General features: G+C 51.1%; 1 protein-coding gene across 9 annotated transcripts in view; it reads right to left on the bottom strand.

The window, feature by feature from the left end:
* LOC138480737 (ras-related protein Rab-6A-like) overlaps positions 1–18,105 on the bottom strand; it is a 457,834-nt gene that overhangs the window by 204,083 nt on the left and 235,646 nt on the right. For 3 of the 9 annotated variants that reach the window (XM_069612467.1, XM_069612464.1, XM_069612462.1), the window contains exon 4: positions 15,439–15,544. The exons of 3 other annotated variants lie outside the window; for them this stretch is intronic. In XM_069612467.1, the coding sequence (XP_069468568.1) occupies positions 15,439–15,544 (106 nt within the window). Of the gene's footprint in view, positions 1–15,438; positions 15,548–18,105 lie in introns of all 9 variants that reach the window. 3 more of the 9 variants (XM_069612466.1, XM_069612461.1, XM_069612460.1) reach the window with 1 other exon arrangement.

Consider the following 18,105-nt stretch of genomic DNA (forward strand, 5'->3'; position numbering starts at 1 on the left):
CGCAGTAGAATTTCGTGAAGGTGTGCGTCGACCTCCACGTAGCAGCCCTGCAGATGTCCTGCAGGGGCACACCAGAAAAGAACGCTGTGGTAGCAGCGATCACTCTGGTCGAATGGGCTCTCGGACGGTCAGGCAGCGGTCGGTTTGCCAACCGGTGACAGTGCATGATACAGCCGGAGAGCCATCTGGAAATGGAAGCCTTCGAGACAGCCTTCCCTTGATTCACAGGTCCAAGTTCACAAAAAGCTGTGACGTCTTCCGAAAACTCTTTGTGCGGTCCACGTAGAACTTCAGCGCTCTAGCTATGTCCAGCGAGTGCAAAGTCCTCTCGGCCGGCGACGAAGGCGAAGGGAAGAACACTGATAACACCAAGGGCTCGTTGAGGTGGAAGTCCGACGGCACCTTGAGCATGAAGGAGGGGTGCGTCCTGAGCACCACCCTCGTGTTGTGAAAAGTCAAGTATGGAGGCTTGCAAGATAGGGCCTGAATCTCTCCCACGCGCCGTGCAGAGGTAATGGCCACAAGAAAAGCCGTTTTCCACGATAGGAACTTCAACGGTGCCGTATGCATAGGCTCGAACGGGGTCCCCATGAGCCTAGTCAGCACTACGTTGAGCTCCCACGCCGGGGCTGGGGCCTTCACCGGTGGGAACGAGCGGAATAGTATCTTCATAAATTCCTTCACCAGGCGATGAGACCACAAGGACACCCGTCCTGTTGTATCTGGAGATGGCAGCCAGATGTATCTTGATGGAGGCGTGAGCTAGTCCAGCCTTGGCCAACGACAGAAGGTACGGCAGTACTTGAGGGGCCGTAATCCGTATAGGGTTAATCTTCTGTGCTCGGCACCAGACAGGGAACCTCTTCCATTTGTGACCGTAACACTTGAGAGTTGAGGACGCCCTGGCCTTTTCCAAGAACCTCTCTGCAGTCGGCCGGTATATCGTAGCCCCCAAACTCTAGTGCTGCAGGAGCCAGGCCTGCAAGTCCAGCTACTTAGGGTCGTGATGAAGAATGGCGCCTCCGTCTCTGGAGAGAAGATCCGTGTCCACGGGCAGCTTGACTGGTGGGGACGCCGATAGGTCCAGAAGGTCCGGGAACCAGATCTGTCTCGGCCATGTCGGTGCGACGAGGATCATCCTGCACCGGGACCTCTTGAGCTGGTTGACGAGCCGGAGTAGCAGTGGCAAAGGTGGGAAAACAGAGGAACAGGTTGTCCCAGGGGAACGAGAAAGCATCGGCCATGCTCCTCGGTTGGGGGAACCTGCTGGCCAACCTCTGGCACTTGGAGTTCACAACGGCGACGAAGAGATCGACCTGGGGTCTGCCCCACAGCCTGAAGAGTCGGTCCACTTGATCATGGCGTAGGTCCCACTCGTGGCACGAGCGCAGCTCCCTGCTGAGTGAGTCAGCGATGGTTTTTATCCCTGCCAGATGAAAAGGTACCAGCAACATCCCCTGGTCGACGGCCCAGTGCCACAGATCCTGGGATTCCTTGGACAGGGCTGGGGATCTGGTTCCACCCTGCTTCCCGATGTAAAACATTGTGGTGGTGTTGTCGGTGAAGATCCTCACCACCTTGCCCTTGAGGGACGGAAGAAAGGACCCGAGGGCCCAAAACACTGCGCGGAGCTCCAAAATGTTGATATGAAGTTGTTTTTCCTCCGGGAGCCAAAGGCCTCTCGCATGGAGATTTCCGGTATGCTCTCCCCACCCCTCCAGGGAGGCATCTGTCGTCACCATTACCTGGTGAGCTGGGGTCTGAAAGTCTGCGCCCGCCTAGGGATGTCACGGTATTGATTTTTTGACGGTATGATAACCTGCATGCGAAATGACGGTATACCGTGGTTATCGCGGTATAGCACACACGCGTGTTTAACCATTATCTTAGATAATATTTTGCCAGGGAAAGTCACACATTTTCACCAAGACAAAACACAAACGAGAGTCTCCACCAAGAAGTTGCCTTAGTTCTTCTTACATACATTTATGTTACTTTAACTCAACAGACGGGGATCCTGGTGGTCCAACTCAACTTGGTCATACAATATACAACCTTTATAGAAGTTTAGAGGGGTAGCAGGTCAAGAAACGTGGAGTCATGCAAGTGTTGTAGTAGAAGTCACTTATGTCTCAGTCGCACTAATGGTAATTAGACCATCAATATGAAGAAAAACAAATCTCAAATGATGTAAAATACTGTCATGCCATACAAAGTAGATTGTACACGATAACACTTGTAAGGTCATGACACAGAAATAAATGACTAGACTGACTACCAAAATGCTATTCTAGTGACATTCACATAACACATATGCCGAAGAAAAAGCAATTGCACAGACCCTAACCTCGGGTGTGAAAAAGTACACATAATGTCATTATATGGTGGCTCGCATCCGTGGGGAGGGGGCTTATGTGAGCATTTGATTTTGCTGAGGCAGACGGGCATGAAAGTCTTGAAAATAGCAGCTTTCAAGTTTACTGTGTTAGTGCAAGTACATTTGTCTGCATGTGCATAAACAGAGTAAAAGTTTAATGCTGCCCGTTTCAGGAAAGTCTTCCCTCCTCACCTCTCTGCCAACGGCAAGTGTGCATATCTGCTCCTTCCAGTGGTGCACCTAGGGTAACATTTCGGTGGGTGGGGGACGGGGGTCTAAATGTTGGTGGAAGCGCTAACTTCAGAGAATGTGGGGGAGTGGCAAACATACTGGTGTGGGGGCATCTAACTTCTTTACACATTTCAATGAGACTATTCTGGTCAAGCTTGAAGGCTAAAAGCTGTTAACTCTGCCCTATACCGCTGAAATCACCCACTTATTTATTTATTACATTTGTTATACGCCCAAACCCGGAGGTATCACGTCGTAGGTTACATGAACAGGCTTAACTGGGTACAGGGGAAAGTACAGTGCAGTGCAGTGAGGTTTGGGGTGGTTGATTAAGCCACCAGCGGCACAGTTCAAGGCATGGCATGGTTATAATACAATACAGGCAGTGCGGGGCTATAACATAGATATAGGTCAATATAGACAGAGGAAGATAGCCGGGTAAAGTGGGAGAATGAGGCTCTCAGAGTCAAGGTATGGCATGGTTATAGTGCAATACTGGAAGTGCAGTTCGGGGCATAACAATTATAGAACAATGCAGGCAGAGGGAAATATCCTTGAAGGGTGAAGTGAAAGAATGAGGATCTCATAGTCATGGATTGTTAAAACTTGTTGGAGCCAAGTTTTGATTAGGCTCTTGCACCGCTGGTGGGATGACTTGTTTCTGATATGCATGGGGAGACAGTTCCAGATTTTTGGTGCAGCAACAGGAAAGCTGCCCCATCTGCTCTAGTGCTTTTGAACCTCGGGATGAAGAGATTGAGTTCTGGAACCTGATCTGAGGGATCTCCGGCCGCAGGAAAGGACCGAGACCCCTGAAGTCCTGTGCATGGCCAGTGTAGGCCATCCCCTGTTTAAAGAGGCAACCATCCTCCCCCTGGGTAAAAGCGCCCTAAGGAGCGCTCACCTGCAGGAGAGCAACCACACGTCTCTGACACACCACCTAGCATTATTTTCCAGTGATCCCATTAGCCCTTCCCAAGTATTGGGGTTCCCCGCTTCCTATGCCACGCCCTCGCTGCATCATGGCTTCGGGTCAGATCGGCGGCCTGGTACGGGATCCCCCACGACCCTGGTTTCCCTCCCAGTTGGAGAGCTGCCACTCGCCCCTGCCAGCAGCAGCGCCGGGCACGGAATAAAGAGCCCTTTCACGCCACCAGTGCCGATGACAGAAGAGGCCCAGGCCAACATCCTGCTCTCGGGAAGGAGGTGCTCTCCTTCAAGTGCCCATGGGGCTTTGTCAACAGTTTGAGTGTCCCCTACTGATAGGGAGCGGGCGAAAGATTGAATGTCAAAGCAGTGAGCGCCTTCTGGCCCTGGGGCAACAGGAGTAGAGCGTTTGGTGCCCAGGAGTGGTTTCTACAGCTGTTAACACCCCGCAGGCCACGCCTCCCCCGAAACCTAATTTGAATCGTGCGTCTCTTATCCCCCTTCTGAAGAACAAGTTCTCAGATCCACAGGACGGACATACAGCCTTGCTGCCACAAAACATTCCTCCCGCCCTCACCACTCCTAATCCCCCCCCCCCATTCCAATGGCCCCTATCCACTCCTTCTCCTTTCACAGAGTACGGTCTGGATACCCCGGGCAAGGGGCGCTCAATATGCCAACCTCCAGACCTGCCTGGATGCTCAGAGACTACTACGGTGGAACCATGAAGGCACAACATGAAAGCTTTACAACACAACATAACAAAAGGCTGCAATACCCCACTATCAGATCCTGACAGCAGCAGGTGCATCACCCCACAGAGTTTTCTTCCCAGCATACCATTTCTAGAACTGCCAGTTGCCTAGCCCTGTGTTAGTTGCGTACAGCCTCAGCCAGTCCTGTTTTTCTTCAACATCAGTAATTATGGTAGGAGCAATTAAACTACATGTCCCAGCATGCAACGTATTGGGTCTCCAAGGGTCAGTCATGCATTGCATATGGCCACACAACAGCAATACCTATACAGTGCCGGCGGGTGCAGGGGCCTGCTCTAGGGACATGGGCTGGCGTATCCTTTCCGAGACAGTCAGAAGACATGGAGAGAGGCTTGTCAGAAACACTCGGGTATATTATTTGCTTTTACTCTCGTCCCCCTTGGGCGGGCCCACTCTTATATTCGGGGCTAAACACTCAGTTGTGAAATTCTAGGAGCTGAAATTGGCTCTTGCCTCTGTCAGGGAAACATGGCCGTGTTCGCAGCTGGCAGGGGACACGAATCACAATGAGTCACATTGTATTATTTGTTTCACAATTTCTCAACAGAAACGTGTTATCATAGGAGTGTTAGCCAGGGGAAAAAACTTCAGACAGCTCTGCTGGCAAAGCCACCAGAGGTGGCGATCTGTGCATGGCATAAATACAGGCCAAGCAAGAAGAGATGGACCTCTGAGAGGCTAAAGGCAAGTACAGGGCAAGTCATTAGAGGACTTAAGGACTGCTGTGAGAATGAGCAGTCTCCTATGCTCCCTCTACACTTCCACTCACTCCTCTGGCGCGCATCTAGACTTCCAATCACTCTCCTGGCACGCAGTGCTAACCCCACATCACGATTTCAATTGCCTAAAAATGTATGCATGCATTTGAATACAGATGCTAACAGTGAAATGAGTTAAGTTAGTAATGCAGCCCCTTTGTCTGTTGGTCCGGCCACGGCTCTTTAGGTCAGCCAGGTCGAATCAATAGCCCAACATTTTGGTGGCCGGGGGGGAGAGGCGGGGGTCTGGGGTAGAGTCCGATCAGAACAATGGTTTTGCGCCACTGCAGAACATAACATACAGAGTAAACTGCTAGGGTACGGCCAAAACATGCTTTGTACCACCATTCCCTAGTACATTCCAAGACTTAGCTGGTTTTCTGGTAGAATGCACTATGTCACATATAGCATTCATAATAACCGAGCAATTGTACAATTAAAAGACAGTTCTAAGGCCACAGAGTAAATGGCCACTTTCGATTTGCTCGGGTGAAGTGTGCTGTCCCGCTCTAAATGTTTGTCTTTTAGTTTTGCGAGGGGTTTCAAATAGTTTTGAAAGGGGGGGTCGAGGGGGATAATAAAAACCTTGCAGGATCATTACGAAATGCATTTTCTTTGAGAGATACGTGCTTGCTAGTTTTTAAAACTGAGTCAGTACATGAGTGAGAACCCTGCGCATTTGCATAATGTGCCGCCACCATGTCCGTTCCTCTCATGCTAACTGGCATCAGAGAGAAGTGCAGTGCCCCATAATTTACCCCCACCATGCCCCCTAAGACAGAAGAGACTACACACACACACACACACACGGGGCTTTGCAGGCGGAGTGCAGAAATTGATCCCCATTATTAATTTTATGTCTAATGCGGCAGACTACAAGGGGAAAGCTGCATCCTGACTTTCTCTTCTCTTGCCTGAGGCTGCCTATGCCTGTCTTGTGCCCCCTTTCCCTCCCAATACCCTCCTCGCGCCTAGCCCTGTTTGAGCTGAGGATAGGAATTACAGTTACACCTGTGGCTGGTTTGTGACTGGGGTTGGCGAACAGGGCTGGGAAGGGGGAAAGGAAGGGTAGGTAAGGGTACCTTACCTGCTGCTGCACGTACGTAGGTATATAGGCTCCTGCAGGTGCTGCCATTGCACCCGATCGTCAAGTAGCAGGCCACAACTCTGGCACTGAACAACCCTGCGCAGGTCCAGTGGGCCTCCATTCCAGAATCCAGGAGGGCACTGTCTGAAGTAAATCTGCTCCCTGCTCAGTCTAATAGCTGCCTGGCTTTTCAGAGTTCTTCTTGGTGACTGAAGTCATGCTGTGTTGATAGAAACTTCAGAAACTTATTTTTGTAGCCTCCTCTCTGCTGCAGATAGCATGGGCCACCCGTGTCTGTCTTACACGTGCGTCAGGAATGTTCCAAGCAGCCTGGGCCCGGGCAAACTCCGCCTCCAGTCCCAGGCTCACTGAACAGAAGCCTGCCAGCCCAGCCCAGTGACTCATAGCCCTGCTTGCATTCATTGTAAAGTCTGGGCCCGGGCAAACTCCGCCTCCAGTCCCAGGCTCAGAACAGAAGCCAGCCAGCCCAGCCCAGTGACTCACACCCCTGCTTGCATTCATTGTAAAGTGCACTACAAAAACATCATTTATATCGGGATTCGGTATACCATTACAAACAAGGTAACGGTTATTTAAAGATAATTAAATTGTTCACGGTGTTTATACCGGTATACCGTTACAACCCTACGCCCGCCGTCAGATGAGTGCGGGTGCCCCAGCACCGGATCGCCCGTCGGAAGGTCTCGTTGAGCAGGATCCTGTCCTCAAAGCTGCCCGTCGCATGGATCCAGCGTGCGTCGAGGATCTCCTGCAGCAGACGCATCCGAAGTCTGCACAGGCGTACCAGATAGATGCAGGAGGACATCATCCCGAGAAGGGATTTGATGGAACTTACCCTGGCTACGTCCGTGGCTAGCAGGCGTCGCACCTTGCCTAGAATGGCTTTAGTCCTTTCGTCGGACGGCGAGGCCAGCCGCGCCACTGTGTCGAGCTTGGCTCCCAGAAACAGTTTGACCTGCGAAGTGACCAGGTGGGATTTGGGGAAGTTGATGGAGAACCCCAGGTCCGTGAGTAGCTGGACGATCCTCGCTGTGTGTTCTACGGCAAGCTCCCTTGTCCTTGCTCGGATGAGCCAGTCGTCCACGTAGGGATAGACGTGGATCCCTTGCAGGCGTAGCCACGCCGCCACCGGTGCTAGGCACTTGGTGAATACCCTTGGTGCCGACTTTAATCTGAATGGGAGGGCCTTGAATTGGTAGTGCCGTCTTTGGACCACGAACCTGAGGAACTTCCGGTGTCCTTTTAGGATGGGGATGTGGAAGAAGGCATCCTCCAAGTCCAACGACAACAGGAAATCGTTGTCCTCGAGCTGTCCCAGTACGTGCTGGAGGGTGACCATCCAGAACTTCTGAGCCTTGATGTACTTGTTCAGTCGCCGCAGGTCCAGGATGGGACGCCAACCTCCTGTCTTCTTTACGAGAAAGCATCTTGAGTAGACCCCAGAGCCCCGAAGTCTCTTTGGGACAAGCTCGATGGCACCTTTCTTGAGCATTGCCCTTGCCTCCAGCAGCAGCTGGGGTACGTGCTTTTCCTTCCTGGCCACGGGTGGCACGTGAAGGCAATTCTTTAGAAACTAGAGGGCCTGCCCCTGGGCCAGGGTATCCAGCACCCAACAGTCGGTGGAGATGGACTCCCACACGCTGACGAACTTCGCCAGCCGGCCTTCCACTGGGGTGCTTCGGTGGGGGCCTGACGCCACGGTCGGTTCAGTCCTGTATCGAGGACGCCTTGCCGCCTTGATCTCCCTGGCGACGACGGCGGGAACCTCCAGGCTTGCCCTCTCCTCTATAGGCCTCCTGCGACGAGGAACGGGCCACTTGACGGTAAGTAGAGGTGCCGCTGCCGGAACCTTTGGAGGCCCCTTGCTTGCCTCCGGTGTTCCGAAAGGACGGCCGTCATTGCTGGAGAACTCCCAGGGCCCGGACTGTCTCCGTGTCCGTTTTGATGGCTTGCAGGGACTCATCGACTGTCTTCCCAAACAGGTTGTTCCCGTCAAAGGGCATGTCCAGCACCTTGGCTTGTACGTCCTGGCGGAAATCCGTCACCTTCAGCCATCCGCGCCGTCTGAGGCAAATACCGTTGCCCAACTGGCGGAAACCGTGTCAGCGATGTCCGTCGCCACCGTTATGGCGTGGTCCGACACCACCTCGCCTTTTTGCAGAATTTCCAGGGCTTATGCCCTCTTATCGTCCGGCAGGAAGTCCAACAAGGGAGTGATTTAATACCAAAGTTCCCTGTCGTAACGGACAACAATAACCAGGGCGTTGGCCGCCTTAATCGTCGTCGCTGCCGACGCGATGCCTCGTCGTCCCATCGTGTCGAGCTTCTTTCCCTCGCCGTCCGGCGGTGAAGTCGATGCCGATGCCCCCCCCCCCCGCCTTCTTCCTGGCCGAGATGACTGAATCCGGGGTCGGCTGTGCTCTAAGGCATAGAGGGGCTGTGTCAGAGACCCGGTACTTCTTTTTGTATTGGTCCCTTTTTGCTGGCGTCGTGGACGGGTTCTTGAGGAGGGAGAGCCCCTCGTCCCAGATGTCATCCAGTAGAGGTACCGCAAGGACCGTCTTCCTCTTGGTCTCTCAATGTTGATAGAGGAACCCCTCCTTTTCTTCGGGGGCAGAGCTGGAAAAGCTCGGATGCCCTGGAGATCATAGCATGGAAGGATCCAATCTCATCGGGCGGGGAAGCCCGGGGAGGGAGGGGGAGGGAGACAGGAGGTCCACCCTGCCGTCGCCGCCCTAGTCATCCCTGCCCATCGTGGCCGTGTCCGTCATCCCCGCGGACCGTGGACGGGGAGGAGGATTGAGCAGGCCTTGAGGGCTGGAAGGGTGCAGGAGGATGTGGTGTTCTCTTGGGTTGTGGACTTCCCGACGGCCCTGCCCCTGGCTCCTCCGTCGGGCCTGGTTCCGGCTCCACCGTAGGGGGTAAAGGCAATCTAGTCCTTATTTCAGAGCATAAGGATTGAATTGCCATCAAAATGGCCGCCGAGTTGTCCTGCGGCACTGGCTGCGACGGGTGCAACAGTTGGTCTGGGGTCCCGTCGGCGCCACCGTCGCTTCCGTTGTCCCCCTCGTCAGGATGCCTCTCGACGGGCTGGTCCTCCTCCATGCCTGCGTCGTGGCTCTCAGGGGCTTCGACAAGTTCCTCCTCGGAGGTTGTGTCTGAATCCACAATGGCCACTGCCCCCCCCTCTTTCTCCGCCAGGGATTCCGTGGGGGTTCTTTCGATGGGCTTGAAAGATGCCTCCCTCCGAGGTGGCAGGGAGACTCTGGGCCCCGAGGCCGCTACCACAGGTGTAACCTCCGCAGGTGGCGCCAGGGTTGCCGCGACCACCTCGATAGAGGCCTTGGCTAGGTGAATCAAGGCCTTAGTCACCAACTGCATGCTTGTGGTCTTCACCTTGGGGGAGGGCTCCCCACCTCGCTCCCCCTCAGCTGAAATCCTCAAGATCGACCTGGGCCTCTCCAGAAGCTTGGCCGGTTTCTAGAATTTCCTCTTACCTGAGCCAGAGTGTTGGCTCATGGTCGATGGCCCCGGGGAGGATGCGCCCTGCTTGGCAGCCGAGGAGCCCGACCGTTCGGCGCTCTCGGTGCCCGCGGAGCTTAGCCTTTTGTTGGGCCCCCGTCGCCGGGGCGCCCTCACAGGACTTAGAAGACCGCTCGGTTTTCTTCTTTTTCTTCTCTCCGGACGGGCTCTTTCCCTCCAGCCAGTTGGCGAGACGAAGATGGCGGTCCCTCATGGTCCGCTCCGATATGTTCCCGCAAAACGCACAGTCCTCCACATGCGTTTTGTCCTCGTGAAGACAGTAGAGGCATAAGGAATGCTCGTCTTCCTTGAACACGTTCTGCAGCTGGCATCCAGGGCAGGCCCTGAACAGCTTCCCGGGTGTCGAGCTCCCTTTCTCCTGGGCCATGTTCAGGGTAGGCCTCAGAAACTTCTGGAATCAGCGTCGTTCAATGAAATCTTCACCCTTGAGGGGCGTAGAAACTTCCGAAACGGGTCCCCGTTGATCGGATGTAAAGACGGTGGAGCTTGAGGCTTAATTTAACGGGAAAATGAGAAAATCTCTTTGAAAAAACGCGAAAACGCAGTAAAGCTCGAGAGCTACAGCACGAGGACTCCCAACACTTGAACGTGCGGTACAAATTTGAGGATGGCTGCCGGAGGCGGGGCTTAGGGAGAGGGCAGTCATTGGCTGTGGGAAGTATGACCCAGAGATCAGTGATTGGTTACGTCTAGGAAAGACAGATCAGAAACGAAACTGATACTGATTTTATTCTGTACCGAGGACTCCCAGCCTGACGACTGGGAATATTCATGAGCATGTGAATCCATGCCAGACCCCATGCTGGAGAACTTGCGTCTTCAAAAGTATTACCAGCAGCAAAAGACAATTGAAAGAACAATGTAAAACACAATGCTCTATTTTATTTATTGTCCGCTTGTTTAGGTGTTATATAGTAAGTTAATTCTGTTTCAAAGTGCCCACAGGGCAACAGGGAGGGAACATGGTTTTGAAACATTAAATACAGTGGAGAAAAAAAAGGACGAACCTACTATGCCTTGTGAGAATTCAGAACGTGCAAGTGCAGCAAGGAAGAGAGGAGTGGGGGTAGGTGCTGGGGTGTCAGTGCTCGTGGGTGAGCAACAGAGGAAGTGCATGGTATGGCAAGTGCTAAATGGCCTGGAGCGCCTTGGGTGGAAAAGATACAAGCCTCCATATGGAGGTCGGAGGGCGTCGAGGCAAGTACAGAAAGATAGAAGCTGGGGCGATTGGGTGTGGCAAGTCAAGGACCCCGAGGATGCATAAGGGCCCTGGACACCAATCACATCAACTGTGAGATTAATGAGGGACGAAGCGAAGGAGGAGGTAAAGAGGGAAGTCTGGAGGATCTTCCGGAATTTGAGAAAGTCCTACTGAAGACGCAGAGGAAGGGGGAGGCTGTTCCATAGGAGGGAGGCTGCTGAGGAAAGAGATCTGCAGCCTGCCCTCTGTTTAGCGAAATGCTTTACACACAGAGTGCCAGAGGAACACAGAGGTCTAGAAGGAGTGTATTTAGTAAGAGAGTTGAAGATAGCGTGGTCCACGGCGCCAGAAGGCCTTGTGGATGATACATATGGATTTGAATTTAATCCATGCAGTAAGCGGGAGCCAGTGAAGACTTTAGGGCAGGAGAGATGCTGTCCCTGGGCTTAAGACCAAGGTTAAGTGTTGATGCTCTATTCTGGATTAGCTGGAGGGGGTCGCAGAGTGGAAGAAGGTAGATTCAGGAGGAGGCTGTTTCAAAAGTGAAGCCTAGCGAGAACTAGGGCTCAGGTAACTTTGAGCTTCTGGGGGAAGTGAGAACATGTAGAATTCCTTTGAGAAGGAAGAGTTGAAAGTGGGACTTCTTGGCAATGTCCAGAGAGGGAGGGAGGAGAGAGGAGTCGAAGAGGACTCAGAGGTTTCTGGCTTCAGATGAAGGAGCAGGGGGAGAGCCCATATAAGAAGGCCAGAGTGAGGGGAAGGAGGAGGGAGCTGGGTACCCAATAGGAAGGATCTCAGTTTTGCTGGCATTGAGGCAGAGATTGTTGGAAGTGCACTAGGACTGGATGGCAGATGGGCAATCAAGGATGATGGAAGGTGCAAGATAGCAGTTTGAAAAAGGGTTGTGTGTCATTTGCATAACACTGGAAGTTGGAGAAGGAGATGTGGAGTGTCAGCTGAGCAAGGTAGGTGTTAAAGAGCAAATGGGAGAGGTTCGAGCCCTGGGCGACACCACAGATAGAGAAGGAAGTAGGAGAGAAGGTACCCAAGATGACATGGGAAGAGCAGTCAGTTATGAAGGAGGTCAGCCAATCCAATGCCCGTTCCAAGATACCAAGGGCATCGTGGAGGCTTTGTAGGAGTATGGAATGGTTGACAGTGTCAAAACCGGAGGAGAGATCAAGTAGGATGAGGACAGCAGGGGAGTTGTAGTCCAGAGACGCGAGCAGTTCTTCACGACTGGTCAGAAAAGCGGTTTCTGTGCCTCTAGATGCTCGGAATCCAGATTGATCATCCTAGAGACCAGCAACAAGTTCAGTGTGCGAGGTGAGTTGAGGAAAGGCCACCTTCTCCAGCAGTTTCCCCAGGAAGGAGGTGATCGAAATAGGGCAGTAGGTGGCAGGACAGGTAGTCTGCTGAAGGTTTTTTCAGGAGGGGGCACAAGAGAGTGATGAGGGAGGAGGGGAAAGATCCAGTGGCAATAGAGTGGTTGCAAAAATCAGCGAGGGAGGGGACAAGAGAGCCAATGTTGTCCTTCATGGTCCTGGAGGAGCAAGGGGAAACCTGTTTGTAAGAGACCTCCATTGAGCAGACAACTCTGGTAACTTCTTCCGGTGCGACAGGGGAGAAGGAAGAGAGGGAGGAAGAAGGAGGGTGAGGGACCAAGGGATTCCAGCGAGTGAGGGATGGGTTGGGCTGGTGAGTAAAGAGGCTGTTCAGGATGTCCCAAGTTTATGTGGCAAAGCGTGTGGCCAATGCATTGCAGAGGGCCTGGGAAGGAGGAGACTGCGGATGGGTTGGCCAGTTACCTGCAGATTTTGAAAAGTTGAGCCATGTTGTTGGATGCACCATATACCTGTGACTGAATGTCGGACCTTTTCTTGGCACAGATGGAGTCTGTATTGCCTTTAGATCAGGCGGCAGATCAGTTTGTCAGAGGGTGAGCCTGAGGTTTGCCACTTCGGTTCTGCCGCTATGCACTTTCGCTTCAGGGCTGCAAGTTCGGAGTCGTACCAGGTGTTACGCTTTGAAGCGGGTTTCAGGTGGATCCTCATGACGGGGGAAAGAATGTCAAGGGTATTTGTGATGGCCAAGTGGAGGTTGCTGAGACCAGAGTCGGTGGTAGAGTCTGAGGTGGCTTGGAGTGAAGGTGGATGAGTTGACACTCATTTCACCGGGTGGCTGTTCGTGAAGGAGGTTGGCAGGGCTTTTGGGGGTGCGGTCAGCGGTCCGAATTGACCCAGGTGGGAGGAGAGAATGGTCTGACCAAGAGAGGGGTGACCAGGGGGTTTAGGGGAGGGGGAGATGAGAGAGAGGTCAGAGTGGATGAGGGAGTCCAGAGTGTCCAGCTGAGTGGGTTGGATCAGAAGGGAGAATGGAGAGGGTAAAGAGGTGTAGAGGTCAATTAACAGAGTGGATGATGTGACAATGGAGTTCAATTGGATGTTGAAATCACCCAAGGAGGAGGAGATTGGAGGTGGTTGAAAGTAGAGAAATGAAATCGTCCCATTCAGAGAGGAACAGGGTGGTAGCATCCTGGAGGCCGGTAGATGTTAGCAATGGTCAGGGAGGAGGAAGGAGAGATGACCAACTTGCATACCAGGCTCTCAAAGGAAGAGTAGTGCTGGGTGGGTGTGATGGAAGGAGCCCACTCAGGGAAGATTGAGGTTACCCCACCACCAGCACAGTGAGGTCGAGGCTTGGAAAGGATCTTAAAGCAGTCAAGGAGAAGGGAGTCAAAAGCAGTGACAAAGCTGGCATTGGAGAATGTGGAGGTCAGGGTCTTCAAGAAGGAGGGAGATGTCGGCAGAGTGTTTATTGGTTGAGCGGGTGTTAAGAGTCGCCAAGTGGAGGCTTTTATGCGTTAAGGGTATTGGAGAGGCACATAAGGAGCATGTGCCAGTAGTCAAGGCAGAAAAGAATAATAGAAGAGGTTACCTACACTTTCAGACCTGCTGGTGGGGGTGGGGAGGCATGCAACTGGAAATAGAAATTCTGCATGAGTTTTTGGTCCAGAGATAAAATGGACAGGAGATCAAAGACCACAACAAGATATATTTTGCAGAGAGGAAAGGGAAACGCACCAATTAAACAAAACCAAGCAACCCAAACTTCACGATACCAAGAAGATTGATGCATTTTCGGCTGCAACACTTGCACGCAATTCTGAAGCTGTACTGCAGCAGCTCAGTTTCCCATCACTTTCTGGGTGCTGTCCCAGTCTTTCCATCCTTGCATCCATCCTTCCTCTCTGAACACGCAAGTTAACAGTTGGTAAGTGGGCAAACCCAACCACTCAATGTTTGTTTCATATGCCAAGAAGGAAAATACTTAATCAGTCAGTAAGCAAGAACAGCAGATTGAGCTGCGATCTATATGTGATCTGCAGACTCTGGTCCAAATCCAGCCAAGTCAACGTAGCCTTCTATCTTTGGAAGCTTGGTAAATGAGTACCAACTTTGGTTGTGTAATAACTGCATATATAAATACTCAATTTACAGTGCTTTGGTGAAAGTGCCCATTTCTCTCACACCTCCTCCTGATAGGCTGCTTTGTTCGACCAGTGGACTGTTGGGATTGCCGCATGAGCTTTCGTTGAATAGACGGGGAGAAGCACGAAGAGGTCAGAAAGAGGCATGACAGAGCTGCAAAAGGGTGTTGGCCAGCAGTAGGGGTAGATGGGTTTTCTGTGGGTGAGGGAGGAGGGGGAGCAGGCATCAAGGAAGAAATTAGCTGGGGCTTAGAGGGAAATAGATGACTGCGGGGGGGGTCCCGGGGGGGGGGTCCCTCCCCCACAATGGAACGGTGGGAGGAAGCAGTGGGTGCAGGTGTTTCCCCCTGCACAAGAGGGGAGTCAGGAAAGGGACAGAATTCCCCCATTGCGGCAAAACCAGACCGGAGGAATCTGGTCTCTGCAAAAGTGGCCTGCTTGGAATTTGCATGCAACTATATAAATAACAGTGCTCAAAATATGCACGTGTCCTTGGTAAGGGATAACGAACTCTTGGCAAGTAAACATGGTGGCCTGTGTGCGAGTGGAGATCTGAGAGGGCAGGTACGAGTTTTATTTTTAACCCATGAATATCATAACCTTATTTTAATGGAGTCGAGAATTGCAGATTTCCATGTAAAGGAAAAGAAAAAAACATGAAACTTTACACGTATACATCCTATTGCTATGCATGCGTGTGCACAGGCGGTCCAAAAGAGTGAAATGGTTTCCTCCAAACAATATGAAGTCAAGTTATCAATTTCTTGAATCAGTTTACTTTTTTGGTCTTTAAAAAGTTGTAGAATATCAGAAATCCTCCTCCACTACAATGGCAATTGAAGCTTCAGGAACAATTCACAGAACCCAACATGTTACAGTGTAAGAGTTAGGCCACAATAGTATTGTAATTACGTGTTAACATTCACTAAGACAGAACATGCACACTCTGTGATAGGCCTTGAGCACTTCGCTATGTGATTCAGTTTCCATGCCACAGGTTCAACAACATGAGCAGATCAACACTCACTTGTGATATCATACACTACCACTGCAATGGTGGAGTCACGGATGTAGCTGGGAATAAGGCTGCGGAACCGTTCCTGGCCTGCTGTGTCCCAAAGCTGCAGTCGAACCTGCTGGTACCAGGCCCAGAGAAGAGCAGAACGAGAAAAGAGGGAGAGAAGAAAAGAGAAAAAAAAGGAGGAAACTGTCCTTTAGAGAAATTTATGTAAGGTTTGCTAGCACAGTCCAACCTCTGGAATTTTGAATATGTAATGTATAATTCCCCAATAAACTGTAGTTACATAGCAAGGTGAAGACACTACCTTTAAAACGTCTCCCTTACTGCAAACTCACCTGCCACACGTAAAGGAATTCAGAACTATATGAACATCTAGAACAACCACTCATACAACTTCCATTCTTACTGCTAGCTGGCCAGAGTGCAAGGTTTGTTTTACAGCTGTGATAAAGTGTTACTGTGTTGATAACAGTTTAATTTTCCCAAATGTGAAAGACAGGCAACACTCATTTTTGGACGTGTTATTTTCGTGCTTTCTTTACATTGTGGTTCAGGGACTGGCTTTCATTTTTTGGATATTTCATATGGGTCATGACAGATTGCTGCGATGCGGGACAGTGTAGTACTTAGGAGTTTTGGTCCATTACAAGTGGTCCGCGCATACAAGGTGCAAGAGAAACTAGCAACTGCGACCCCAAAAAGGAGTGTCATCACAGCCCAAGTGACTTCTTTTGACTGGGAGGGGAGAGGTGGGTACGGAGGTCTACTTTGTGATTCAACGAGTCAGCAGCAGGGAAATCTATCTTCTGGATTTGGAGAAAGCTTCCAAGAATAGCTGAGCAAGAGAAGCTGCCATTTTGCCAGACTCGGGTGACAGGATACATAGTTGGAGGTTTAGGTCAGCTAGTGTGCTAAACAAGGTTTGACATCTCACAAGGGGTCTAGTGGAGTGGAAAGTGCACAAAATAAATTGGCTAGACAAAGCTTTTATTAAGGAAGCAATACAGAAGACCCAATAGATAATTATAGGTTTGACTGACAAACCTATCCCTGCAAACAGTCTAGAAGGGAGGTCTAACTCAACATAACGAAGAGGTGGTGTTTTGGTTGGAGCTTAACCACAATCACAACACATGTACTAGAATGGGAAACCTATGATGAGCTTTTGAAGGCAGGTAAAGAAAGAGCCTAGTTTGCAGGATATAGCCTACCACAGCATGGGCAGGGCGACACAGTTGGGCAGCCAAAAGAACCTTTCGTTGAAAGACTTGTGAAGAAACTGAAGGAAATGTCAACATAAAGTTCACTTAGAAGTGTGTAATACACTGTTTTGCAGACTGTACCTTCTGCTTTCAAGGAATAAGGACGGTAAAAGAAGCTGTCAATGGAAGACCGCATTAATAGAAACGGGAAATGAAATGAGGCTAGCATCCATGATGGGAGCGAGGAAAACCGTCATGGACTGGTTTATCAAGTCGTAAAAGAAGAGGGAATTTGAAGTCAGTTTGTGCTGTTAGTACAAGTGGTTCTGGTAGTACAAGTGCTGGTGACACTGCCTTATGCCCAGTCAAGGTACCAACTGAGATCCAATGGAAAAAGAAGGGACATGTCCGATAGCCGTTGCAGCTTGATCCTGAAAAACACCAGACTCCAGAAACAGAGTAAGCATGTCAGTGTGTAGTCCGTGTTTCCAATCATGAGGTTCAATGACAAAACGGTGATTAGAAGCAGGTGAAACAGTGGAACAGAACCAGTGCTGATGGTGGAATCCATGCACCAGCGCCGATGAGTAGGAAGGCATGTACCCAAAAACCACTAAGAGGCAGAGGAGGTAGCAAGAAACTAGCAGCAGCCAAGACACCTACATGGGCATTGCAGTGGCTCTACTGTAGATTCGTCCCCACAGCATCTTTCAGTCCTCTCCCATCAGGGATCAGTCTTGCTGCTAACAGCAGACACAGCCAACCAGACCCCTTCCATCTCTGGATGGGACAAGATGCGAGGAAATCACATTAAACAGGCTTACAGGTTCAGAGAACAATTCCTTATCCACATGCGAGTGATTAAGGTGTGATGAGTCCTTAGCAATCAGTCTTGGATCTTGAGTCATATTGGCAGACCACAAGTAAAACCAAGCAGGGAAAAGACATTTTGATAAACAGGCACCGACTCCCAGAACGACCCTTTGAGTGAATATACGTTTGATTCTCGCCAGTATAGCGCCAGGCGGTCCTCAGACTCAGACATTGGCTAACTATATATATTTCGGAATTGGGGGACCAACTCAGAAGGAATGGAATAAGAATGCTGCACTGATGTGCGAAGCCTTCATCACAGTCAAAGGTGCTGTTAAAAGCAAGCTAAAGAAAAAAGACTTCTCAGATTTTCCTGATGACGCAATGGCTGTAGTTACAGACAGGATTCCCAATCTGATGCAGAAGATCCGCTGAATAAAACATTTGCTATGGCAGAAGCAGCTGGTGCTAGGAGAGCACAGGAGGCTTCTTCTCCAATGAAGTGCGTGGATGAGGCCTTTGGCTTTCATGCAACCAAATACTGTCCACTTTACCGTGACAAGCAGTGGGGTACATTATTTAGGGCCGTTAGAAATGACCCTAAATGCTGTTAAAGAAGCAAGTGGGCGCTGCCCATCAACAAATGTGTGGTTTGGCA

This window comes from Ambystoma mexicanum, chromosome 5p (assembly GCF_040938575.1).
Source record: "Ambystoma mexicanum isolate Mex_15411 chromosome 5p, UKY_AmexF1_1, whole genome shotgun sequence".
Taxonomy (NCBI): Eukaryota; Metazoa; Chordata; class Amphibia; order Caudata; family Ambystomatidae; genus Ambystoma; species Ambystoma mexicanum.